General features: G+C 36.8%; 2 protein-coding genes and 1 pseudogene across 5 annotated transcripts in view; 2 read left to right on the top strand and 1 right to left on the bottom strand.

The window, feature by feature from the left end:
• The window catches only part of LOC118909354 (nucleoside diphosphate kinase B), a 181,318-nt gene that overhangs the window by 32,335 nt on the left and 121,647 nt on the right, over positions 1–27,336 (top strand). The window lies entirely within an intron of this gene.
• Positions 1–27,336, bottom strand: part of SPAG9 (sperm associated antigen 9) — a 164,816-nt gene that overhangs the window by 46,637 nt on the left and 90,843 nt on the right. For all 4 annotated transcript variants that reach the window (XM_036879567.2, XM_036879570.2, XM_036879572.2 and 1 more), the window contains 3 exons: positions 10,583–10,790; positions 9,919–10,018; positions 4,941–5,062 (listed from right to left, as the gene is read on the bottom strand). In XM_036879567.2, the coding sequence (XP_036735462.2) occupies positions 4,941–5,062; positions 9,919–10,018; positions 10,583–10,790 (430 nt within the window). The remainder of the gene's footprint in view (positions 1–4,940; positions 5,063–9,918; positions 10,019–10,582; positions 10,791–27,336) is intronic.
• LOC130683562 (small ubiquitin-related modifier 2-like) lies at positions 10,821–15,762 on the top strand (annotated as a pseudogene).

Raw genomic sequence — 27,336 nt, 5'->3', positions numbered from 1 at the left:
ATAAGGAAAAAGAGGCACTGAACAATAGATTAGATCAGACAGATAGACTTAAGAGACATCTACAGAACAGTCCACCCAAAAGCAGAGGTATACACATTTTTCTCAAGTGTACATGGAATGTTCTCCAGAACAGATCACATACTAGGCCACAAGAAGAGCCTCAATAAATTAAAAAAGATTGAAACTGTATCAAGCAGCTTCTCAGACCACAATGGTATGAAAGTAGAAATAAATTACACAAAGAAAAGTAAAAAGCTTAAAAGCAAATGGAGGCTAAACAAAGTACCTCTAAATACTCAATGGATCAATGAACAAATGAAAACAGAAATCAAACAATAGATAGGGACAAATGAAAACAAAAATACAACAGTTCAGTATTTGTGGGATGCTGCAAAGGCCATTCTAAGAGGGAAATACATAGCAATACAGGCTTACTTCAAAAAACAACCACAAATAAACAGTCTGAATTCACAATTAATGGAACTAGAAAAAGAAGACCAAATGAAGCCCAAAGTTAGTAGAAGGAGGGACATAATAAAAATCAGAGCAGAAATAAATAAAAGAGAAGAATAAAACAATACAAACAAAACTATGAAATAAGGAGTTCTTTGAGAAAATAAACAAAATATATAAACCCCTAGCCAAACTTAGTAAGAAAAAAAGAGAGTATATACATTAACAAAATAAAAAATGAAGAAGGAATAATTACAATGGATACCGCAGAAATACAAAGACTTCTTAGAGAATACTATGAAAACTTATATGCCAATAAACTGGACAACTTGAAGAATGGACAACTTCCTAGAAAAATACATTCCAAGATTGACAAAGGGAGAAAAAGAAAATATGAACAGACCAATTACCAGCAATGAAATCATACTGGTAGTCCAAAAACTCCCCAAAACACAAAAAGCCAGTCCAGACAATTTCACAGCTGAATTCTGCCAAACACGAAAAGAAGAGCTAATGCCAGTCCTCCTTAAAGTATTCCAAGAAAAGGAGCGAATACTTCCAGACTCATTCTATGAGGCCAGCATCACTCCAATAGCAAAGCCAAAGACACACACACACACACACAAAAAAAAAATTACTGATCAGTATCCCTGATAAACACAAATGCAAAAATACTCAACAAATACTCAAATTTGCAAACTGAATTCAAACCTACATCAAAAAAGATCATCCATCAAGTCAGATTTATTACTCCAAGGATGCTACAATATTCGTAAATCAATCAATATTACACACCACATTAAAAGAAGGATAAAAAACACATGATAATCTCAACAGACAGATGTTGAAAAAGCATTTGACAAAATTGAACATCCATTCATGATAAAAATTCTCAACAATATGAGTATACAGGATAACTACCTCAACATAATAAAGGCCATATATGACAAACCCACAGCCAACATCATACTCAATAGTGAAAAGCTGAAAGGTTTTCCTGTAAGATAAAGAATAAGACAAGGATGTCCACTCTCACACTTTTATTCAACAGAGTTCTGGAGGTCCTAGCCACAGCAATCAGACAAGACAAAGAGATAAAAGGGATCCAAATTGGTAAGGAAGAAGTTAAAACTGTCATTATTTGACAATGACATGATATTACACATAAAAGCCCTAAAGACTCCACCAAAAAACTGTTAGAATATCTGAATTCAGCAAAGCTGTAGGATACAAAATTAATACACAGAAATCTGCTGCATTCCTACATACTAACAATGAACTAGCAGAAAGAGAAATCAAGAAAATAACTGCATTTACAATTGCATCAAAAAGAATAAAATACCAAGGAATAAACCTAACCAAGGAGGCAAAACACCTATACTCTGAAAACTATAAGATACTCATGAAATTAAAGAAGACACCAATAAATGGAAATCTATCCCATGCTCACAGATGGGAAGAATTAATATTGTCAAAATGGCTATTCTGCCAAAAGCCACCTACAGATTCAAGGCAATCCCTATCAAATACCAACAGCATTCTTCAACCAACTAGAATAGTTCTAAAATTCATATGGAACCACAAAAGACTCCAAATAGCCAAAACAATCCTGAGAAAGAACAACAAAGCTGGGAGGGTTATGCTCCCTGACTTCAAGCTCTACTACAAAGCTACAGTAATCAAAACAATTTGGTACTAGCATAAGAACAGACCCATAGATAAATAAAATGGAAGAGAAAGCCCAAATATAAACCCACACATATATGGCCAATTAAAATATGATAAAGAAGCCAGTCATGAATATACAATGGGGAAAAGACAGCCTCTTCAACAACTGGGGTTGGGCAAACTGGACAGCTACATGTAACAGAATGAAACTAGATTACTGTCCAAGTATATACACAAAAGTAAATTTAAAATGGATCAAAGACCTGAATGTAAGTCATGAAACCATAAAACTCATAGAAGAAAACATTGGCAAAAATCTCTTGAATATAAACATGAGCAATTTTTTCCTGAACATATCTCCTTGGGCAAGGGAAACAAATGGGACTACATCAAACTAAAAAGCTTCTGTACAGCAAAGGGCACCATCAGCAGAACAAAAAGGCATCCTACATTATGGGAGAATATATTTGTAAATGACTTATCCAATAAGGGGTTAACATCCAAAATATATAAAGAATTCAAGTGCCCCAACACCCAAAAAACAAATGAGCGAAATGAAAAATGGGTGGAGCATCTGAACAGATACTTCTCCAAAGAAGAAATCTGAATGGGCAACAGGCACGTGAAAAAATGCTCCACATCACTAATCATCAGGGAAATGCTAATTAAAACCACAATGAGGTATCACCTCATACCAGTTAGGATGGCCAACATACAAAAGACTAGGAACAACAAATGCTGGTGAGGATGTAGAGAAAGGGGTACCTTCCTACACTGTTGGTGCGAATGTAAATTAGTTCAACCATTGTGGAAAGCAGTATGTAGGTTTCTCAGAAAACTAAAAACAGAAATACCATTTGACTCAGGAATTCCACTCCTAGGAATTTACCTGAAGAAAACAAGATCCCTCATTCAAGAAGACACACACAATCCTGTTTATTGCTGCACTATTTACAATAGCCAAGATACGGAAGCAATCTAAGTTTCCATCAGTAGATAAATGGATAAGGAAGATGTGGTACATATACACAGTGGAATATTACTCAGCCATAAAAAGAAAAGAAATCCTACCATTTGCAAGAACATGGATGGAGCTAGAGGGTATTACGCTCAGTGAAATAAGCCAGGCAGAGAAAGACAAGTACTAAATGACTACACTCATTTGTGAAGTATAAAAACAAAACAAAACTGAAGGAACCCAAGGACCCTGAGAAGGGACTAGTGGTTACCAGAGGGAGGAGATGGGGAGGTTGTGTGGGGAGGGAAAACAGATTAAGGAGCACTATAATTTGCAATCACAATACAGGTAGATCACAGGGAAAGCAGTACAGCATGAAGAAGACAAGTAATGACTATAGCATCTTACTACGCTGATAGACAGTGACTGCAATGGTTGGAGGGGAGGGCAGGACATGATAATATGGGTGAATGTTGAAACCACAATGTTATTCAGGTGAAACCTTCATAAGATTGTATATCAATGATACTTTAATAAACAAAATGCAAACTCATTCAAATGCTTCCAACGTTTTACTGAGACTTTAATGGTGGTAGTCTATGTCTAACTCAGAATAGTTTTATTTATATACTTTAAATCTGTCTTATTAGATAGACTATGAGCAGCTCTATTTAGACAGAACTTGTGTTTCCTTCAAAAAATACTTCAGTCAAAAACATAACTGGTAATCAGTAAATTTAACATAAATTAATGCTAGCAATGCCAATCTACATTCATAAGAATTGACAAACAGCATATTTTGAGAACCATGTGGTCTGTATTATATGTAGTCTGTATTTTGTATAGATATAAAAATTTTTGGAGACCAGTGCCTATTCCAAAGGCCTAAGTGTTTGAATACTGTAAGGTTTTCAATTTCTGTAAGGTCTTAAGTTATAAGAAAGGTACACCAAAGCTAACTGACATCAATCAGAATCACATAATTATTGTTCAAGGGAACTTCAGAGCTCAACCTAGAACAAGTCAGCTAACTTTTAAATGTAAAAGGCCAGCTGGTGAATATTTTAGGCTTTGTAAAATAAACTATCTTGAACTCTCTTGCAGACTACTTAACTCTACTGTTGTGGTGCAAATGCAACTACAGACATTAAGTAAACTAGTGTTCCAATAAAACTTTACTCACACATATGAGCTGGTTTTGACTCGTGAACTACAGTTTGCCCAATCCCTGAACTGGAGTCCTTCCTTCATTTTATACACAAGAAACTAAGGCCCAAAGAGGTTAAGCTATTTGACAAATATCATCAGACAAATACTGGGTGAACCAAATGCAGTATTCTTTTCAAACCAGGTATTCTTCAACAACACAAACTCTAAAATGACCACATTTCCCATAGACATTAGACAGAATAATATTCTGTGAAATCTCAGAAAAAGCAAGGGTTATAATTCTTAATTAATTAAGGTCAACAGAATTTAGTGAAATTTATTAAGCCAGGAGCTAACTTATCTATCTATACATCTACATACACACGCACACAGACATGCACGTACCCATCTATCTATCACCTTGCTCCTTATATGTAGTACTAGTCTTGGAACATAGCAGGAGTTCACATAAATTGTGCTATATGAATTGAGAATACAAATTTAAATGCAATTCAGTTTTAGGTATATCCATATGTGAAGATGTTTTCATTGAAAATGTTCATGATCTCAAATACATTCCTATTAATTACCCAGAAGTATAATTCTATACCACTGGGCAACTGGGGGCATTTTAGAAGAATTTTCAATTACAACAATTTTCAAAAATTTATTCTTAAAACAGTATGAAACTTCTTCAAATAAACTACCATACCTAGTAAGTCTGCTCCTTCATCCACATCTCCAATTAGGCCTGAGCCAGCTGAAGACAGTTCTTCAAAGAGAGATTCTGTATTGCGATCAAAAGCTTTGTTCTCTATGCCTTTGGTGGGAGTGCTAAGCAACAAGAACAACAAAACCAAGTCAACAGATATTACAGACATTTTAACAGCATACAATGAACATAATAAGCTTTTATCTAGGAAATTTTTACCTATAGTTTACATATAATACAAAATGTAATTTTAAAAGATCTCTCAAAGCTTTCCTAAGAAATTCCCATTAAACTCCACAAAGAGAACTGGTGAAGAAAATGCAGTCTTTTTGCACTGAGATCCCAGCCAACACAAACAATAAAGGGAAGCCAACAGCACTGCTCTGCACTGTAGCAGGCACTAGTCTATAGGCTTTACCTACATTACCTTTTTGTATCTTCACACCTAGGAGGTGCTGCCACTATCACTTGCCCCTACCACCCCTCATACCCTCTTTCAGAGGTGATCTTTCTCTCTTATTAGTTCTTTTTTGTTCACACCAAGGAGGTGCTGCCACTATCTCAGTTTTACAGAAGAGAAACCAAAGAAGTTAAGGGATTTGCAGAGATCATCCAGCAAGTGAGTGAAAGGGGCAGGATTGAAACCCAGGCGGTAAAGCTTCAGCATCCACGATCTCAACTGCCATGTTATATGCTGTCTGGGTATAAGTTGGCAAGACCATTTTATTTTTGTTTTTAAGAGCAGCTTGACAGTATTTATTAAAATTTAAAATGCAAATAAATACCCACTGACCCATGAATTTGATGTCAAAAAGTTCTACAAAAACCCTGTCATAAGAAGGCAATTGTTTATGTAAAAGGATGGTCAAAGCAGCATTTCTGCAGTGGCAAAATGTTGAAAGAACCTAAGTGATCATTAATAGGGAGAAAATGAAATAATTTATGAATTCACATAAAAGCTAAAGATTTTCATTTTATAGTTTAAAACATTAAAAGAGAGCTTTATAAAAAAAGAAACCCATTATATTGAGGTGTTTTTTAAAAAGCAAGTTGCAAAACAGTATGTAAGTCCGTTTTTGCAGGGGTGTGGAGAACAAAAACAAGGGATGGAAAAGAGGGGGACAAAGGAATTTTAAGTGTCAGTCTAGGTGGTTCATTATCCAAATAAAAGGTGTTCAGAAAGAGAGGAAAAGACAACAATAAACAGGAAGAGATATTTTCTCATAGCTGAGAAATATGAATTTCCAAATGAAAGGCCTTACTACATACAAGAAGATGCATAAGACCCCTACATCAAGCACATCACCATGAATTGTAAAAAAAAAAAAAAAAAAAGAAGGGCAGGGTAGAGGGTGGCAGGGGAGAACAGGGATAAAGTGAAGATCCTAAAGTCTTTCAGAGAAAATATACAAAAAAAGCAAGAACCCAAATGGCAATACTCAAACCTCATCATGACAATGAAGCGCTGTCTTCACAATTCTGAAGGAAAACTTCTGACACTTTTCCAACCCAGAATTCTATAGCTAGCCAAACTATCAATTATGTCTTCAAATGACATTTGTCACAATCAAGTTCTCAAAAAATTTACTTCCCTTGCAGCCTTTGCCCAGAAAGTAAGAATATATAGTGTCAAAATAAAGACAAATGGGAAGATGTTTTTTGATTTAAAAATTGGAGGGTGGAATTTCCAGTTTGGGAAAGAGTTGCCAAGCTTTTAGACCTTGTCTGTTCAGGCACTGTGGTTAACCAACAGCCTCACTAGAGGACTCAAGCCCAGCTTGCTCTACCTGTGGGTGCAGCCACCAGGTGCAGGACTGGTAGCAATGAGGAAAAAACATCTTTTTAATAATAAAAAAAATGAAGGCATAAATCAAAAAGCAAGATGACATGATATCCAGGAAACAGAAGATACAACCAACAGAGGTGAGAGATAAAGAGAAGTCTTGACACAAGAGTAAGGGCACATTCTAAGACCAGAGCAAACACGACAATAGTCTGTATTAGAGAATGGGAACAGAAGGCCGCAGGACTGTGTATCGGGAAACTTGGTTTTATGTTTGGCCATTTTGAGAACATTTAGGGTATCTCCATGAAGAGTTAAATACATAGAAACCTAAACAAAGCAAAACAAAAAAAAACCCCAAGGCTTTACTAATTCCAGAAAAACTTGCAAAAGAAAGGATATATAATCACAGTATGTATAGTCTATGGCTAAGCTGTGTAAGTATTTATAGCATAGTATGTATAATATTTATTATTCACAAATGTTAACAAAACTGAGATACATACTAGGAGGATTAAAGGAAGGATGGTGGTTGAAGGAGCTATATGCTTGTCATCTTCCACTGCAAAGTCAACAGCTAAAGTCACAGCCCTTTTTAAACCAGCGTTCCTCATTTCATCCACAGAATACAGAAAATGATAGAGAGGCTATCTTCCCAATTTCCCAAAGAAGGTAAATAGCTAGTACTATGCTAGATGCACAGGAGCGTACCTAATTTATTATATATAACGATGCCACTGGGTATTAGGACTTAATATTTTTTCTCACAGAATCCCAGCTGAGAAAGAGGCATCAGGGAATAGCCGCATAAAGGTGTGATTTAGATATCCAAAGATAAATAACAAAAAAGAACTAATAAGAGAGAAAGATCACCTCTGAAAGAGGGTATGAGGGGTGGTAGGGGCAAGGGATTACTATTGCCCTTCATATTTTGTATTATTATCATACTTTCCTTAATACTGCATACATGTATTTGTCTGATAAAAATATTTTGTTAATTTTTAAAAAGAGGTTCAGAATGGCAAAAACATTCCTGTTAATAAGTAGTGGAAGCAGGCGTCAACATCCAAAATATATAAAGAACTCACATGCCTCAACAATGAAAAAGCAAATAACCCGATTAAAAAATGGGCAGACGATATGAACAGACAATTCTCCAAAAAAATTCAGATGGCCAACAGGCACATGAAAAGATGCTCTACACATCACTAATTATCAGGGAAACGCAAATTAAAACCACAATGAGATATCACCTCACACCAGTAAGGATGGCCAGTATCAAAAAAGACTAAGAACAACAAATGCTGGCGAGGCTGCAGAGAAAGCGGAACCTTCATACACTACTGGTGGGAATATAAGCTAGTTCAATCATTGTGGAAAGTAATATGGAGGTTCCTCAAAAAACTAAAAATAGAAATACCATTTGACCCGGGAATTCCACTCTTGGGAATTTACCCAAAGAATATAATTTCTCAGATTCAAAAAGACATATGCACCCCTATGTTTATTGCAGCACTATTTACAATAGCCAAGATATGGAAGCAACCTAAGTGTCCATCAGTAGATGAATGGATAAAGAAGATGTGATACATATGCACAATGGAATACTATTCAGCCATAAGAAACAAATCCTACCATTTGCAACAACATGGATGGAGCTGGAAGACATTATGCTCAGTGAAATAAGTCAGGTGGAGAAAGACAAATACCAAATGATTTCCCTCATTTGTGGAGTGTCACAGAGAAGCAAAACTGAAGGACCAAAACAGCAGCAGACTCACAGACTCCAAGAAGGGACTAGCGGTTACCAAAGGGGAGGGATATGAGAGGGCGGGTGGGGAGGGAAGGAGAAGGGGACTGAGGGGTATTATGATTGGCACATATGGCATGGGGGGATCATGGGGAAGACAGTGTAGCACAAAGACAAGTAGTGATTCTGTGGCATCTTACTATACTGATAGACAGTGACTGCAATTGGGTGTGGGGAGGGACTCAATAATATGGGTGAATGTAGTAAGCACATTGTTTTTTCATGTGAAGCCTTCATAAGAGTGTATATCAATACTATCTTAAAAAATAATAATAATAAATAAATAAATAAATGAAGTAGTGGAAGCTCCTAGGCTTACAAAAGGATGAATAAGCAAAACTTACTTTTTACACTCTGCATTGTTTAAATAAAACAATACAGGAAAAATATATTTAACAGGACAGAGCCTTTGAAATGAGAATCCTAGGCTGAATCCCAGCTCCACCTCTTGGAAATCTCAGACAAGTCACTATATAATTCTGAGCCTCCTTATCTACAGAATGGCGACGAACACATCTACCTCATTAAGGTTGTAATTAATAAAATAATAATAAATAAAACAATGATGGTAACAGTATTAGCTAACATTTATTGCACTGGGCCTTTTGCCAGTGATTTACCACATAATAATTCATTTGCTTCTCACCACCATCTGAGGTACTATTGTGATTCCCTTTTATGGATAAGGAAACTTACCTGAGATTCAAACTCAAGGCAGAATTTGAAACCACATAGTCTTACTCTAGGCTCATGCTTTCACCACTACTGCATACTGCACAATGTCTAACAGTGATCAATAAATGGCATGTATTTTTATAGTCGTTATTAATTCATGAAAGGATAACATTTATGGAAGAAATTAAAAAGAAAAGCAGCAGCTCCCATGTGACATTCCTGAACATTCATGTATTTCAGACAACCTTAATTGAGATGACATATAACCATTCCCTTCCCACCACCTAACAGCTTCTCCACATAAAATGATACTAAAATGCAACTAATTCTTTCCAATAATGAGATCATTACAGTTTTGAAGGGAGAACAGTCTCTTCTTGATCCAGAAGAAGGACCAAATTCTATTCAAATTGTTACTTCCCCACTCCTGGTTGTTTCCTCTGCCTCCAGAAAGTATGGTATACCCCTTGGCTGTCTTTTTCCTTATTCTTCTATATACTCCTAATACCTAATGCTGCAAAGGTAACATTTTGCAAAACATTTAAACGCTGTACAATGTCCACTTTCAAGAATAAAAACTGGAATATAACACCAACATTTCTTCAACAGAACATTTTAATACAGTTTGCCTGGTCCCAGACCAGACAACAGGGTGCTTCTGGGAAAGGGAAAAGGAAGGATAAAATGTCTTCATCTGTCATTTACAGTACCTTGAGCCTTTATATCCACTGAGATCTTTGTCCATATCCAACTCAGGAGTGGATTCAATGATTGCTTGCACTTCTGACTTCTCTTCATTTTCAGCAGAGCCTTAGCAAAGAACAAGATGACATAAATAATGCATGTATCATATACTGCTTCTAATATGAAAATCCTGTTGCTTCTATGGTTGTAAATACATCATTTGATCATTGAAAAATTTAAAAGAGTGAATTCTAGGAAATACAGTGTTGGGTAATATGTCATATAGTCAATTAACAGTCGGTATCAGGAACTGATAAATAACTAAAGAAAATTTTCATTTGTGTTTCCTGAGACACAGTGTAGTGTATCCCAGGCTAGAACTCCCTGTTTTCACTCCTATTTAAAGGACAGAATATAGAGAAATTAAAAACAAAGACTAATGGCCTTCGGCAAGGGACAGAAAAGGACTGCCCTCCTGACTTTTCAGACTCTCTACCCTCCAGCCCCCCAAATTTCTGTCTCCAAAACTTTATTGAATCATCACCTCTTTTAACCTTTGTAATTCAATTTACAATGGAATAAATTGTATAAATCTAAAGCAGAAACATCCCAAAGATGTATCTTCCCATACCCACATCAGCTGGATTTATCGACTACTTTGCCAGTAAGTAAAGAACTAGAGCCAGTTACCTGTTGATACATTTCTAGTTTCTTGGGCTACCTGTACTTCAATATGTTTGTTTATCTCTGACTTATTTGGTGTGTCTGCACCCTTCACAAATCCGTCATTGTCCTCTTTTAAGGGAGTATCAACAGGAATTGCTGCCACATCTGAAGCAGCTGTTGACGCTGGAGTGGTAGCTTTAGATCCTCCTTGGCTAACATCAGAAAGTTCATCCTACACATAAAAATAATTATAGGAAAAATTTTAAACACGGAATTTACCTTAAGTCATTTTAAAATGGGCTATGAAATAAACTTGACAAGAGAGAATGCTATTGAAAAAACAGGAATAGTCAGTGATTACTAAAGTAAGCCAATAAAATAATCTCTCAGACTATTTTCAAATAACTGGGAAATATTTAAAACTATTTTTCCAGACATACATGAGATTCTTCTAAATAGAAAATTTGAAGATAACACGCATTGATTGTCATCATAAGAATTTTTAATAGCAATTGTAATACTGTACAATCATTTGACAATAAGGACCTTTTTTAAACACTTAGTGCATATACTGTAGTAGCAACTCTAGAACAGCACTGGAGTAACAAGATTCTTTATTTCAGGAGAGAGTTTTGTATACAGTGCTCTTAAAACATCCTCTATCCAGATCATTAGGAGTATTTAAAAGAGCAGATTCTAAATCCAATTCTAGATTTTAGGCAGTAAGATCAGGTAATCTGCATTTTAATAAGCAACCCAACTGATTTATATGATTATTAAAATTTGATTACTATTTTAGATTCCACTAATCGGCTTCAAGAAGTACATGACCAGATTGAAATTTTATGCCAAAATTTGTGTACAATGCATTTTTCTGGGGAAAAAATCTACAACTTTTATGAGGTTTTCAAAGGAGTTTGTGACTCCAAAATGATTAAAAATAGTTGTCTAATGGCTACCAAAAATAAGGCAGTTTCTGTACAACAAAGTACTATCTTAAAAAAAAAGAGAACTTGACAAAAAGTTTACCACTAATAGTAGTTAAGGAGAAGGAGGATTGGGGTAAATTTAGTATATTTACCATTCACTAGATGTTATTTGCCATTCACTAAATGTACCTTAGTTAAGTCATGTATTCTCTTTTTTAACTATGTTTTCTCATCTGTAAAATAGAGATAATTGTATCTAAGTCATAGATACAATTATACATTATTGTATGTGAACACTTAGAAATATGTTTACACATACTAAGTATTTGAAATGTTAGCTATTATTGCAATTTATAACAATGCATTATGCACAACTTTTAAAATTTTGAAATGTGTGCTTTTGGCCTGACACAAAAGAGAATATATAAACCTACTAAGTTGTGCTATGGCAGGGGATGAATGTTGGTGATTTTTATTTCCTTCTTTCAGATTTCCATTTTTGCAGGAGGAACAAAATAGCAGTAAACTCACAGAGAAGGGACTAGTGTTACCAAGGGGGAGGGGTTTGGGAGAGGGAGGGGAGAGGAGGAAGGGGATTAAGAGGCACAATAATTTGCAATCAGGGGGACGGTAGTACAGCATGGAGAATACAGTTAACGATCCTGCAGCATCTTACTATGATGGACAGTGACCACACTGGAGGGGGTGAGGACTTGATAATATGGGAAAATGTTGAACCATGGTGTTGTGTATCTGAAACCAGCATAACACTGTATACCAATGATACTTTAATAACAAAATTTTAAAAATTTTCCATTTTTAACTCTTAAAGAACATTGTTAAAAGTACATTATGGCTATAAAAATAATGGAACAGAATGCAGAAGTCAATTAAAAAAGAACTAACACAATACAAATCAAAATTACATACACACTCCACAGCTTTATATTACAACAGCTGAGAGATTTAGGTTACTTTAGGTGCTGAGAAGTACTTAAATTCAAACTCAAGAGTATTCAAATTCAAATTGAAAAGTATTAAAAAACCTCTTTGGGCACACAAGCTATGATGGATGGACAGCAATACAATGAAATTAACCACACTTGGGAAACTTCATCATCAAAACTTAGTTTTACAACATTAAAACATTTTCATCTCCATTATCTTCTCTTAATATTAATTTACTACCATGAATTTTGATGTAGCATCTATTTCACTACCAAGAGTGGCTGAACTCATAAAATAAATTACCAGATGAAAACATAGGTTACGCCAAAGGAATACATTTACTCTGGCAGCTTAAGAGCTCCTAATTCCTTCAATAGTTACCCCTGTCTTCCCTCTGGCTCATCATCCTTACCCCAGGCTTTTGGGTTGTTTTTTGTTGTTGTTGTTTGTATGTTTGTGGGGTTTTTGTCTTCTTTGTTTTTAAATGACAAATATAGAGAGTCACAGAATGTGAATGCTGTACCCAGCTTGGAGTTACTAATTAAGAGTGTCCAGTATCTTAGTTCTAAGGATGGGCTTGAGCTTCAACACATGCATAAAACACAAATGTTTGCTGAAGACCTTCATCCTATTTAATCCTTGCTATTCTCAATTTCTGACAGTTTATATTGTACTTGGATTTGTACAAGAGTTGGTCAGATGATTGTTTTATTGCTCATATTATAAAACACATATATGCCAGAGGAGGTTTTTGTGACCTATTCACAAAAAACAAATTTCCTCTGAGATTTTGGAAAGTATCAAAAGAAAAATAAAATGCTATTTCCATGTCAGCATATGACATGCAGTTAAAATGAACTCCTTCCTCCTCTCCCAGTGCTGCTCGTGGCTCGTTCGGTGTGGACCTGGTGCCTCTTTTGTGAAGTGGCAGCTGAGGAAACTCAGGCACTTGCCATGGCTGACGAAAAGTGAGCCAAGATGAAGAACAACGATCATATTAATGTGAAGGTGGCGGGTTAGGATGGCTCTGTGGTGCACTTTTAAGATTCAGAGGCACACCACTTAGAGAACTAATGAAAGCCTACTGTGAACGACAGGGTTTGTCAATGAGGCAGATCAGATTCTGACTTGACAGGCAGTCAATCAGTGCAACAGACAGACCTGCACAGCTGGAAATGGAGGGTGAAAATACCACTGATGTGTTCCAGCAACAGACAAGGTGTCTACTAAAAAGGGAACCTGCTACTGTACTCCAGAACTCGGTGCCAATAGACCAAGAAGACATTTGTAATTAGAAAACCACAATTTGGTTCCACCACATCCTGACTACTAGAGTACAGTTTCATCTATTCTTTCATTTCCCCTCCCCCATTCCTTTATTGTACATAAGGTAACTGTATGTATACAAGTATGCTACATTTTTTTTTAAAACTAAATGGCCAATAGTATGTTTGATCAACATCAAATGAAGATGGAATGGGGAAAAATACCGGCTTTGTGAATAAACCCCCCTTTCTCCATTAGTGGCATGCTCACCCAGCTCTTACCTATCTTCCAAGTAAGTTATTTTCCTCTGTTTCACAACAACAAAAAAGGACATAAAAAATCTTGCACACCTTGTTTGATTGGAGAATTTTTATGTTTTTCAATTTTCATTGTAAAACCAAGGACAATTTTATAACTTTTTTGTATGTAGCTGTTACATGTAGGGCATTCTCTCTCTCAGTAGGTATAAATTACTCTAAAAGAAGTGAATCGTAGACAGTTTTTCCCTCAAGTCAGGCAACTTGTTTAAATAAACTTCTTGTTTAAAATGAAGAAAAAAAACTTTCAGTGACATAGGAAAATGCTTATATGTTAAATTGTAAAAATATGTGTACATTTAAAAAATTATCAGAATGTATACACAATGTCATTTATAACAACAAAAAAACCGCAAACAACTTAAATGCTCCCAAATAGATTTAGCAAATTATACAGCACTGATATAGCAGAATACTTCACAGCAATTAAAAACTGTTGTAAAGAAATTATTTCCTCTTCTTCCTATCACCCCACTCCCAAGGTCTAGTCATTTTTACCTTAAAAAAATTACCTACTAACTAATCAGTTCACAATATAAAGACTTTGGCAAAAGTCCTGATCCCAGAATTCATTCCTGGATCTTATAGTATGAAATAAACCAACAGAGGGCTGAACCTAAAACAGGTGGAGGACTATGAGGCCTTAGGGATCTCAAAGTTTATGGCTATAAGAAAGTGTAAATTAAGATCTGCAAAGAAAAATGGTTTTAAATTTGTCCTAGACTATCCAAATAACATGAGACTTATTATCTGTAACTTATTTCCTTTTTACACTCATTTAAATAGCTTACTGGATGGGTTGTACTTCTGACAAGTGGATCCAAGGGATAGAGCACGAGAGCTGGGGATGAAAAAGCTCTTAATATCAAAAGATATTTCTCTTTGGTCTCCAAGACAGTGGTGACATGAAGTTCCTACGATTAGCAGGAAAGCACTGAGATGAGAAGCCGCTCTACAGTATTTGGCCAGAGACACAATACTCTTGTATTTTATCTCCTATAGAAGAAATTATGAAATTCTACCATTAACAATGCCCACAACTAAAAACAGAATGAAGAAAAGACAATCCTAAATATTAACCTGTTAAAATAATATATGTCACTTTTGGTCAACAGTAAGCTCATAAGATACCATGTGCATAACAAGAGAAAATTCTTACTAGGACCTAAATGGAAACTGGAAGCATTTATGTGAATTATTCAACACAAAAGGAATGGTAGGGTTTCATGCTATTATTTCACACCCAATCTGTGGCTTCTGGAGACCTCCAATTCCTACTTCATGTGGGCCAAATGCCAGGATGCACTATTTTGACAACTAGTCTTGGCTATCATGCCACTTTATTTATCTGAAGACTGCTGGAATATTAACTCCAGTTACCTAATGTCATTAAGATATTCTCTTCAATGACAGGTCTAGGTGTGAAATGAGACTTGACAGTTGTCAGAAGTCTCTTTCTGATGAATGTGCTTATTTTGTAACCCCATTCCTCTCTCCAGTCCTTAAGGGACTCTCACACTGTAGGTTGTGCATGTCACTACAGAATTTCCAAAAACATCAGGTATCTAATTTGTTTCCACTACTCATAAAGGAATGGCACTTCTACGCATGCTTAAGCTGTACTTTAAAAGAACAGGTGCCGCTCAACGAGGGTATATACAAATAGGCCACACACATGAAGAGGTGCTCCACATCACCATCGAAGATGCAAACCAAAGCCACAAAGAGATACCACCTCACACCCATTGGGATGCTATTATTTAAAAAAGAAAATAACAAGTGATTGATGAGATGACGAGAATTCAGAACACTTGTGCACCTTCAGGGACTGTAAAATGGTGCAACTGCTGGGCAAAATAGCCATGATATTTCTTCATAAAATAAAAAATATAGCAACCATATGATCCAACAATACCAGTTCCGAGCATATATCCAAAATAACTGAAAGTAGGATCTCAAAGACATATTTCCACACGCATGTTCATAGCAGCACTATTCACAAAAGCCAAGAGGTGGAAGCAACCCATGGAGGGATGGGATGAAAAGATAAACAAAACAGGGTATATACACACAATAGAATATTATTCAGCCTTAAAAGGAAGGAAATCCTGTCACATGCTACAAGATGTTTAAACCTTGAGGATACTATGCTAAGTAAGACAGTCACAAAAAGACAAACCCTAAATGACTCCATTTATGTGAGGTACCTAAATAGTTGAATTCATAGAAACAGAAAGTAAAACGGTGGTTACTAGGGCTGGGAAATAGGAAAGGGATACCTACACTGTGATTGCAAGTTATGGGGCCCATTCATCCCCTTACCCTTGCCTCCAAACCCACTGTCCCAATCCCTCTTTTCCCTTTGGTAACTACTAGTCCCTTCTAGGGAGTCTGTGAGTTCGCTGCTGTTTTATTCCTTCAGTTTTGCTTTGTTGCTATACTGCACAAATGAGTGAAATCACTTGATGCTTGTCTTTCTCTGCCTGGCTTATTTCACTGAGCATAATACCCTCTAGCTCCATCCATGTTGTTACAAATGGTAGGATTTGTTTTCTTCTTACGGATGAATAACTTTTTGAATCTATGATCTTGTTTTCTACAGGTAAACTACAAGGAGTGGAATTCATTTTTTTTCTTATTTTGGTATCATTAATGTACGATTACGTAAGCAACATTACGGTTACTAGACTCCCCCCATTATCAAGTTCCCACCACATACCCCTATTACAGTCACTGTCCAACAGAGTAGTAAGATGCTATAGAATCACTACTTGTCTTCTGTGTTGTACTGCCCTCCCCGTTCCCCACACACACACCATGTGTGATAATCGTAATGCCCCTTTTCCCCCCCTTATGCCTCCCTTCCCATCCATCCTCCCCAGTCCTTTTCCCTTTGGTAACTGTTAGTCCATTCTTGGGTTCTGTGATTCTGCTGCTGTTTTGTTTTCTTCAGTTTATTCTTTGTTCTTATACTCCACAGATGAGTGAAATCATTTGATACTTGTCTTTCTGTGCCTGGCTTATTTCACTGAGCATAATACCCTCTAGCTCCGTCCATGTTGCTGCAAATGGTAGGGTTTGTTTTCTTCTTATGGCTGAATAATATTTGATTGCGCTTATGTACCACATCTTCTTTATCCATTCATCTACTGATGGACACTTAGGTTGCTTCCAATTCTTGGCTATTGTAAACAGTGCTGTGATAAACACAGGGGTGCATCTGTCTTTTTCAAACTTGGGCTCCTGCATTCTTAGGGTAAATTCCTAGGAGTGGAATTCCTGGGCCAAATGGTATTTCTATTTTGAGTTTTTTGAGGAACCTCCATACTGCTTTCCACAATGGTTGAACTAATTTACATTTCCATCAACAGTGTTAGGAGGGTTCCCCTTTCTCCACATCCTCAACAACATTTGTTGTTCCTTGTATTTTGGATGTTGGCCATCCTAACTGGTGTGAGGTGATACCTCATTGTGGTTTAAATTTGCATTTCCCTGATAATTAGCAATGTAGAGCATCTTTTCATGTGCCTATTGGCCATATGAATTTCTTCTTTGCATAAGTGTCTCTTCAGCTTCTCTGCCCATTTTTTAATTGGCTTATTTGGTTTTTGGGTTTTGAGGCAAGTCAGTTCCTTATAAATTTCAGATGTTAACCCCTTGTCAGGTACATCATTTATGAATATATTCTCCCATACAGTAGGATGCTTTATTGTTTTACTAATGGTGTCCTTTGCTGTACAGAAGCTTTTAGTTTGATGTAGCCCCATTTGTACATTTTTGCTTTTGTTTCCCTTGCCTGAGGAGATGTGTTCAGGAAAAAGTTGCTCATGTTTACATTCAAGAGATTTTTGCCAGTGTTTTCCTCTAAGAGTTTTATGGTTTCCTGATTTACATTCAGTTCTTTGATCCATTCCAAGTTTACTTTTGTGTATTGGGTTTGACAATAATCCAGTTGCATTCTCTTACATGTAGCTGTCCAGTTTTGCAAACACCAGTTGCTGAAGAGGCTGTCATTTCCCCACTGTATATCCATGGCTCCTTTATTGTATATGAATTGGCCATATATGCTTGGGTTTATAACTGGGCTCTCTCTTCTGTTCTATTGATCTGCGAGTCTCTCCTTGTGCCAGAACAGATTGTTTTGATTATTGTGGCTTTGTAGTAAAGCTAAAAGAAGTTAGGGAGCATAATCACCCCAGCTTTGTTCTTCCTTCTCAGGATTGCTTTGGCTATTTGGAGATTTTTGTGGTTCCACATGAATTTTAGAACTATTTGTTGTACTTTGTTGAAGAATACTGATGGTATTTTTTTTTGTATCATTAATCTACAATTACATGAGGAACATTATGTTTACTAGACTACCCCCATCACCAAGTACTCCCCACATACCCCATTACAGTCACTGTCTGCTGATGGTGTTTTTGATAAGGATTGCATTGAATCTGTAGATTGCTTTAGACAGAATGGCCATTTTGACAATATTAACTTTTCCTATCCATGAGCACAGGATCCATTTTGATTTTTTGGTGTCTTCTTTAATTTCTTTCACATCTTGTAGTTCTCAGGGTACATGTCGTTAACCTTCCTGCTTAGGTTTACTTCTAGATATTTTGTTCTTTTTGATGAAATTGTAAATGGAATTGTTTTCCTGATTTCTTTCTGCTAGTTCATCATTAGTATATAGGAATGCAACAGATTTCTGTGTATACATTTTGTATCCTGCAACTTTGCTGAACTGTTATTAGTTCTAGTAGTTTTTTGGTGGGTTCTTTAGGGTTTTCTATGCACAATATCATGTCATCTGCAAACAGGGACAGTTTAACTTCTTCCTCACCAATCTGGATGCCTTTTTTATTTTTGTGTTCTCTAATTGCCACGGCTAGGACAGCCAGTACTATGTTGAATGAAAGTGGGGAGAGTGGGCATCCTTGCCTTTTCGATCTTAAGAGCAAAAGCTTTCAACATTGTTAAGTATGATGTTGGATGTGGGTTTGTCATATACGGCCTTTATTATGTTGAGGTAATTATCATATAAACTCATTTTGTTGAGAGCTTTTATTATGAATGGATGTTGAATTTTGACAAATGCTTTTTCAGCATGTATTGGATGATCATGTTTTTTATCCTTCTTTTAATGTGCTGTGTAATATTCATTGATTTAAAAATATTGTACAAGCCTTGCATCCCTGGATTAAATCTCACCTGGGCATGCTGAATGATCTTTTTGATGTATTTTTTAATTTGGTTTGCTAGTATTTTGTTCAGGATTTCTGCATCTATGTTCATCAGGGATATTGGTCTGTAATTTTCTTTTTCTGCGGTGTCTTTGCCTGATTTTGGTATTAGAGTGATGTTGGGCTCATATAAGTTTGGAAGTATTCACTCTTCTAGTTTTTGGAAAACTTTTAAGGAGGATGGGTATTAGGTCTTCATTGAATGTTTGATAAAATTCAGCAGTGAAGCCATCAGGTCCAGGACTTTTGTTCTTGGATAGATTTTTTATTACTGATTTAATTTCATTGCTGGTAATTGGTCTGCTCAGATTTTGTTTCTTCCTGTGTCAGTCTTGGAATGCTGTATTTTTCTAGATAATTATTTATTTCTTCTAGGTTATCCAAATTGTTAGCATATAATTTTTCACAGTATTCTCTAATAATCTTTGTATTTCTGTGGTGTCCATACTGATTTTTCCGTTCTCATTTCTGATTCTCTTTATTTGTGTACACTCTGTTTTCTTGATAAGTCTGGCTAGGGGTTTATCTATTTTGTTTATTTCCTCAAAGAACCAGCTCCTGGTTTCATTGATTCTATTGTTTTACTGTTCTCAATTTTACATATTTCTGCTCTCTTTTTTATGTCCCTCCTTCTATTGACTTTGGGCCTCATTTGTTCTTCTTTTTCTAGTTTCATTAATTGTGAGTTTAGACTGTTCATTTGGGATTGTTGTTCTTTATTGAGGTAAGCCTGTACTGCTATATACTTTCCTCTTAGAACTGCCTTCCCTTTATCCTACAGGTTTTGGGCTGTTGTTTTCATTTGCCTCCATATATGGCTAGATGTTTTTATTTGGTTTGATCCATTGATTATTTAGGAGAATGTTGTTAAGCCTCCATGTGTTTGTAGATTTTGTTTTCTTTGCATAATTTCAATTTCTACCTTCATCTTTGTGGTCTGAGAAGCTGGCTGGCACAATTTCAATCTTTTTGAGTTTACTGAGGCTCCTTTTCTGGCCTAGTATATGATCTATATTGGAAAATCTTCCATGTACACTTGAGAAGATGTGTTTCCTGCTTCTTTTGTGTGGAGTACTCTACAGATATGTTAGGTCCATGTAGATCAGTGCCACTGTCTGCTTACTTATTTTCTACCTTGTTGATCTGTCTTTTCATGTAACTGGTGTGTTGAAGTCTCCAAGAATGAATGCACTGCATTATATATTGCTCTTTAATTCTGTTAGTATTTGTTTTACATATTATGTGATCTCATATAGGGCGCACAAATTAAAAAAAATTTTTTTCATTAAGGTATCATTGATATACACTTATGAAGGTTTCACAAGAAACATAATATGGTTATTACATTCATCCTTATTATCAAGTCCCTCCCATACCCTATTGCAGTCACTGTCCATCAGTGTAGTAAGATGCCACAGAGTCCCTATTTGTGTTCTCTGAGCTACACTGCTTCCCTGTGACCCCACATAAACCATGTGCACCAATCATGATACACCCACAACCCCCTTCTCCCTCCCTCCCTCCCAACCCATCCACCTCCACCCCTCCCCCTTTGGTAACCACTAGTCATTTCCTGGAGTCTGTGAGGCTGCTGCTTTTTTGTTCCTTCAGTTTTGCTTCATTGTTATGATCCACAAATGAGGGAAATCATTTGGTATTTGTCTTTCTCTGCCTGACTTATTTCACTGAGCATAATACACTCTAGCTCCATTCATGTTGCTACAAATGGTAGGACTTGTTTCTTTCTTATGGCTGAATAGTATTCCATCGTGTATATGTATCACATTTTCTTTATCCATTCATCTACTTATGGACACTTATTGCTTCCATTTCTTGGCTACTGTAAATAGTGCTGTGATAAACATAGGGCTGCATATGTTTTTTTGAAACTGGGATCCTGCATTCTTAGGGTAATTCATAGGAGTGGAATTCCTGGGTCAAATGGTACTTAAACTATTTTGAGTTTTTTGAGGAACCTCCATACTGCTTTCCACAATGGTTCAACTAGTTTACATTCCCGCCAGCAGTGTAGGAGGGTTCCCCTTTCTCTGCATCCTTGCCAGCATTTGTTCTTCCTAGTCTTTTCTCTGTTGGCCATGCTAACTGGTATGAGGTGATATCTCATTTTGGTTTTGATGTGGAGCATCTTTTCATGTGCCTGTTGGCCATCTGAATTTCTTCTTTGGAGAACTGTCTGTTCATATCCTCTGCCCATTTTTTAATAGGGTTATTTGCTTTTTGGGGGTTGAGACGAGTGAGTCTCTTTATATATTTTGGGTGTTAACCCCTTGTCGGTTATGTCGTTTACAAATATATTCTCCCATACTATAGGATGTCCTTTTGTTCTGTTAATGGTGTCCTTTGCTGTACAGAGGCTTTCTAGCTTGATGCAGTCCCACATGTTCATTTTTTATTTTGTTTCCTTGCCCAACAAGATGCATTCAGGAAAAAGTTGTTCATGTTTAAATTCAAGAGATTTTTGCCTATGTTTTCCTCTAAGAGTTTTATGGTTTCATGACTTACATTCAGGTCTTTGATCCATTTTGAGTTTACTTTTGTGTTTGGGGTTAGACAATAATCCAGTTGCACTCTCTTACATGTAGCTGTCTAGTTTTGCCAACACAAGTTGTTGAAGAGGCTGTCATTTCCCCATTGTTCATCCATGGCTCCTTTATCATACATGAATTGGCCATATATGCTTGGGTTTATATCTGGGCTCTCTAGTCTGTTCCATTGGTCTATGGTTCTGTTCTTGTGCCAGTACCAAATTGTCTTGATTACTGTGGCTTTGTAGTAGAGCTTGAACTTGAGGAGTGTAATCCCCCAGCTTTATTCTTCCTTCTCAGGATTGCTTTGACTATTCAGGGTCTTTTGTGGTTCCGTATGAATTTTAGAATGATTTGCTCTAGTTTGTTGAAGAATGCTGTTGGTATTTTTATAGGAATTGCATTGAATCTGTAGATTGCTTTAGGCAGGATAGCCATTTTGACAATATTAATTATTTCTATCTATGAGCATGGGATGTGTTTCCATTTATTGTATCTTCTTTAGTTTCTCTCATGAGTTTCTTGTAGTTTTCAGGATATAGGCCTTTCACTTCCTTGGTTAGGTTTATTTCTAAGTATTTATTCTTTTTGATGCAATTGTGATCGAATTGTTTTCCTGGTTTCTCTTTCTGCTAGTTCATCATTAGTGTATTGGAATGCAATAGATTTCTGTGTATTAATTTTGTATCCTGCAACATTGCTGAATTCAGGTATTAGACCTAGTAGTTTTGGAGTGGATTCTTTAGGGTTTTTTACCTACAGTATCATGTCATCTGCAAACAGGGACAGTTTGACTTCTTTCTTGCCAATCTGGATGCCTTTTCTTTGTGTTGTCTGATTGCAGTGGCTAGGACCTCCAGAACTATGTTGAATAAAGGTGGAGAGAGTGGCCATCCTTGCCTTGTTCCCGATCTTAAAGGAAAAGCTTTCAGCTTCTCGCTGTTAAGTATGATGTTGGCTGTGGGTCTGTCATATATGGCCTTTATTATGTTGAGGTACTTGCCCTCTATACCCATTTTGTTGAGAGTTATTATCATGAATAGATGTTGAATTTTGTCAAATGCTTTTTCAGCATCTATGGAGATGATCATGTGTGTTTTGTTGATGTGGTGGATGATGTTGATGGATTTTCTAATATTGTACCATCCTTGCATCCCTGGAATAAATCCTACTTGATCATGATGGATGATCTTTTTGATGTATTTTTGAATTTGGTTTGCTAATATTTTGTTGAGTATTTTTGCATCTATGTTCATCAGGGATACTGGTGTGTAATATTCTTTTTTTGTGGTGTCTTTGCCTGGTTTTGTTAGAGTGATTTTGGCCTCGTAGAATGAGTTTGGAAGAATTCCCTCCTCTTATAATTTTTGGAAAACTTTAAGGAGGATGGGGTACTAGGTCTTCACTAAATGTTTGATAAAATTCAGCAGTGAAGCCATCTGGTTCAGGAGTTTTGTTCTTAGGTAGTTTTTTCATTACCAATTCAATTTTGTTGCTGGTAATTGGTCTAGTCAGATTTTCTTGTTTCTTCCTTGGTCAGACTTGGAAGGTTATATTTTTCTAGAAAGTTGTCCATTTCTTCTAGGTTATCCAGTTTGTTAGCATATAATTTTTCATTGTATTTTCTCAATTATTTGTTTTTCTGTGGTATCTGTAGTGATTTTCCCTTTCTCATTTCTGATTTTCTTTATGTGTGTAGACTCTTTTTTTCTTGACAAGTCTGGGTAGGGGTTTGTCTATTTTGTTTATTTTCTTGAGGAACCGCTCCTGCTTTCATTTTCATTCTTTCTATTGTTTTATTCTTCTCGATTTTATTTATTTATGCTCTAATCCTTACTATGTCCCTCTTTCTACTGACTTTAGGCCTCATCTGTTCTTTTTTAAGTTTGTTAATTGTGAGTTTAGACTGTTCAGATGGGATTGTTCTTCTTTCCTGAGGTAGGCCTGTGTTGTAATATACTTTCCTCTTAGCTTGGTCTTTGGTGTGTCCCACAGGTTTTGCGGTATTGAATTATTTTTGTCATTTGTCTCCACATATTGTGTGATGTTTTTATTTGGTCATTGATCCATTGATTATTTAGGGGTATATTATTAAGCCTCCATGTATTTGTGGGCTTTTTCATTTTCTTTGTGTATTTATTTCTAGTGTCATACCTTGTGGTCTGAGAAGCTGGTTGTGCAGTTTCAATCTTTTTTAATTTACTGAGGCTCTTTTTGTGGCCTAGTATATGATCTCTTCTTGAAAATGTTCCATGTGCACTTCAGAAGAATGTGTATCTATTCCTTTTGGATGGGGTGTTCTGTAGATGTCCCTTAGGTCCATCTGTTATAATACGTTATTCAGTGCCTCTGTCTCCTTACTTTTCTGTCTGGTTGATTTGTCCTTTGGAGTGAGTGGTGTTGAAGTGGTGTTGAATAGGTGGAATCTCATTCTATTTCCCCTTTCAATTTTGTTAGTATTTGTTTCACATATGTAGGTGATCCTGTGTTGGGTGCACAGACATTTATAATAGTTACAGCCTCTTGTTGGACTGACCCGTTTATTATTATGTAATGTCTTTTTTTGTCTCTTGTGATTTTCTTTGTTTTGAAGTCTATTTTGTCTGATACAAGTACTGCAACTCCTGCTTTTTTCTCCCTAATGGTTGCATGAAATATGTTTTTCCATCCCTTTATGTTCAGTCTGTGTATTTCTTTGGGTTTGAAGTGATTCTCTTGTAGGCAGCATATAGATGTATCTTGTTTTTTTATCCATTTAGTGACTCTATCTTTTGATTGGTGCAGACCATTTACATTTAGGGTGATTATTGGTAGGTATGTACTTATTGCCATTGAAGGCTTTAAATTAGTGGTTACCACAGGTTCAAGGGTAATTCCCTTATTATCTAAGAGTGTAATTTAAGTCAGTTAGCATGCAATTACAAACACAACCTAAAGGTTTTTTTTTTTTTCCCTTTTTCTTCCTCCTCCATTCTTCATATATTCTGTATCATATTCTGTACTCTTTGTCTATCGTTTGATTGACTTTGGGGGTAGTTGATTTGATTTTGCATCTGCTTAGTAATTAGTTAATCTACTTTCTTTACTTTGGTTTTTATTTCCCCTGGTGACAGCTGTTTAGCCTTAGGAACACTTCCATGTATAGGAGTCCCTCCAAAATACACTGTAGAGGTGGTTTGTGGGAGGTAAATTCTCTCACATTTTTCTTATCTGGAAATTGTTTAATCCCTCCTTCAAATTTCAATGACAATCTTGCTTGGTAGGGTATTCTTGGTTCAGGGCCCTTTTGTTTCATTGCATTAAACATATCATGCCACTCCCTTTTGGCCTGTAAGGTTTCTGTTGAGAAGTCTGATGATAGCCTGATGGGTTTTCCCTTGTATGTGATCTTTTTTCTCTCTCTAGCTCCTTTTAAAAGTTTGTCCTTTTCCTTGATCTTTGCCATTTTAATTATTATATGTCTTGATGTTGTCTTCCTAGGGTCCCTTGTGTTGGGAGATCTCTGGAGGCCCACGACCTGAGGGACTATTTCTTTCCCCCGACTGGGGAAATTTTCAGCAATTATTTCCTCAAAGAGACTTTCCCTTTTTTTCCTCTCTTCTTCTTCTGGTGACCCTATATAATATGAATATTGTTCCTTTTGGATTGGTTGCATAGGTCTCATTATTCTTTCATTCATAGAGATCCTTTTTTCTCTCTGTGCCTCAGTTTGTTTTTCCATTCTCTAATTTCTGTTTCATTTACCATCTCCTCTACCTCATCGAATCTACTTTTACATCCCTCCATTGTATGTCTCATTTCAGATACTGCATTTTTTCAAAATATCTATCTCTATGTTGAAGTCCTCCCTGAGATCATGAATATTTTTCTGTAGCTTCATGAGCATGTTTATGACTTTCTATTTTGAAATCTTTATCGAGAAGTTCAGGGATTTCTGTTTTACTAAGCCCTCTTTCTGTCATTTTTTCTTGTAATTTTGTTTGGGCCAAATTCCTTTGCCGCTTCATTTTTCAGTGTTTCCTATGGAATAATACTTTTTGTAGGTGGCACCCTCTAGTGCCAAGAAGCTCTATCTCTTGTGTGGGAGCCCCAGGTGTTGCCAACCAGTGGGTGTATTGCTTTACCTTGTTTGTAGTGAGCTGTGTGGGCCAACTGATTGTGCAAGCAGGGAAAATACTCTCTGGAGCTGCCGTGCAGCTGCAGCAATGGTGGGGGACAGGTGAGCAGAACCAGCACCTGCAGGGAGGAAAGAACTTGACTGGGAGAGCTTCCTGGTTTCCTGACTGCAATGCCTGCCTCCACTGCCAGGGCCAGTGGGCATTGCGTGCAGAGTGGAGCCTCTGTGCTATGCCCCTGTAGCTGCCATGGGTGGAGCCACCCTCTGGCTTGCCTAGAGCAATGGTGGGTTGGCAGCTGAGCAGGACCAGTTCCTGCCAGGAGGAAGGAGTGGCAGACTGCATATCACAGTGGGGGGCTTCGGCACTGCATTGCCAGCCAGGGGATGGAATGTCTGAAGCTCCTGAGAGTTCTCAACCTGCTGGCTGGTGTGCCGGGAAGATTTTGTTCACCTGTCCTTTCTCCTGAGCAGCAAGTTCAATGTAATCCTTGCCCCTTTAGCAGTCCTCTCACTGATGGGAAGTCTTTCATATTGCCCGCCTTTCTTTTGTCCTGGGGGGTCAGTTGTGTGTACCTGTTCTCCACAAGCAGCTGGAATATCAGTCTCTCCAAGTATTTCATCCATCTTTGCTTTCGAATCCCAATGGTCTCCAGAGCACCATGTAATGTGGGTTCGTGCTCCTGAAGCAGACCTCCAGGGCTGGGTGTTCAGCAGTTATGGGCTTCTACTCCCTCCTGGCCCTGTTTCTCCTCCTCTCACTTGTGGGCTTGGGTCGGGGAAGGGGTTGGGTCCTGCTGGATTGTGGCTTTGCTATTCTATCCTTTTCTGTGAGGTCTTCTCTTTTTCCTCAGATATAGGCAGTCTGTTCTCCAACCTTCAGGTTGCTTTTTCAGGATTAGTTCTATTCGTTATATTTTCATGTTTTATGTGTCTCTGGGAGGATCTTCCTGCCTCACTTCTCACACCACCATCTTTCTTCCCCCCACCTACAAAATATTAACTGCTTCATTCATCAAATGCCTCATGTGCTGAATGCTGTACCGAACACATGTCATATGTTAATTGGCATTGCTCCACAGCAATTTATGTTCTGAAAGAATACAAGTTCACAACTACAGAAAATAAATTATCTCATTAATGACAACTTAGAATTGTTCCAATGTACCTGTTTTCCTACGTAGACAACCTGACTTCATCTGAAATAAGCTAAATAAAGGGGCAAGCTACTCTGCTACATAAATCTGTCTTTTATGTTCAAACATTTTAAGCTAATGAAAGTAAAGTCGATTACAAAAGATAACTAATTAGCCCTTTGGATCCCCATAACACTTATCCCCACATATTTTATTTTTATGTTTACACTTTATTCTCCCCAAGCAAAAGTTAAAAGGTACAGCAGTGGTTCTTAAGCTCTTTTCATT

This window comes from Manis pentadactyla, chromosome 4, assembly GCF_030020395.1.
Source record: "Manis pentadactyla isolate mManPen7 chromosome 4, mManPen7.hap1, whole genome shotgun sequence".
NCBI lineage: Eukaryota > Metazoa > Chordata > Mammalia > Pholidota > Manidae > Manis > Manis pentadactyla.
Note: the sequence above shows the minus strand (reverse complement) of the source record. Positions and strands in the feature narration are given on the sequence as shown.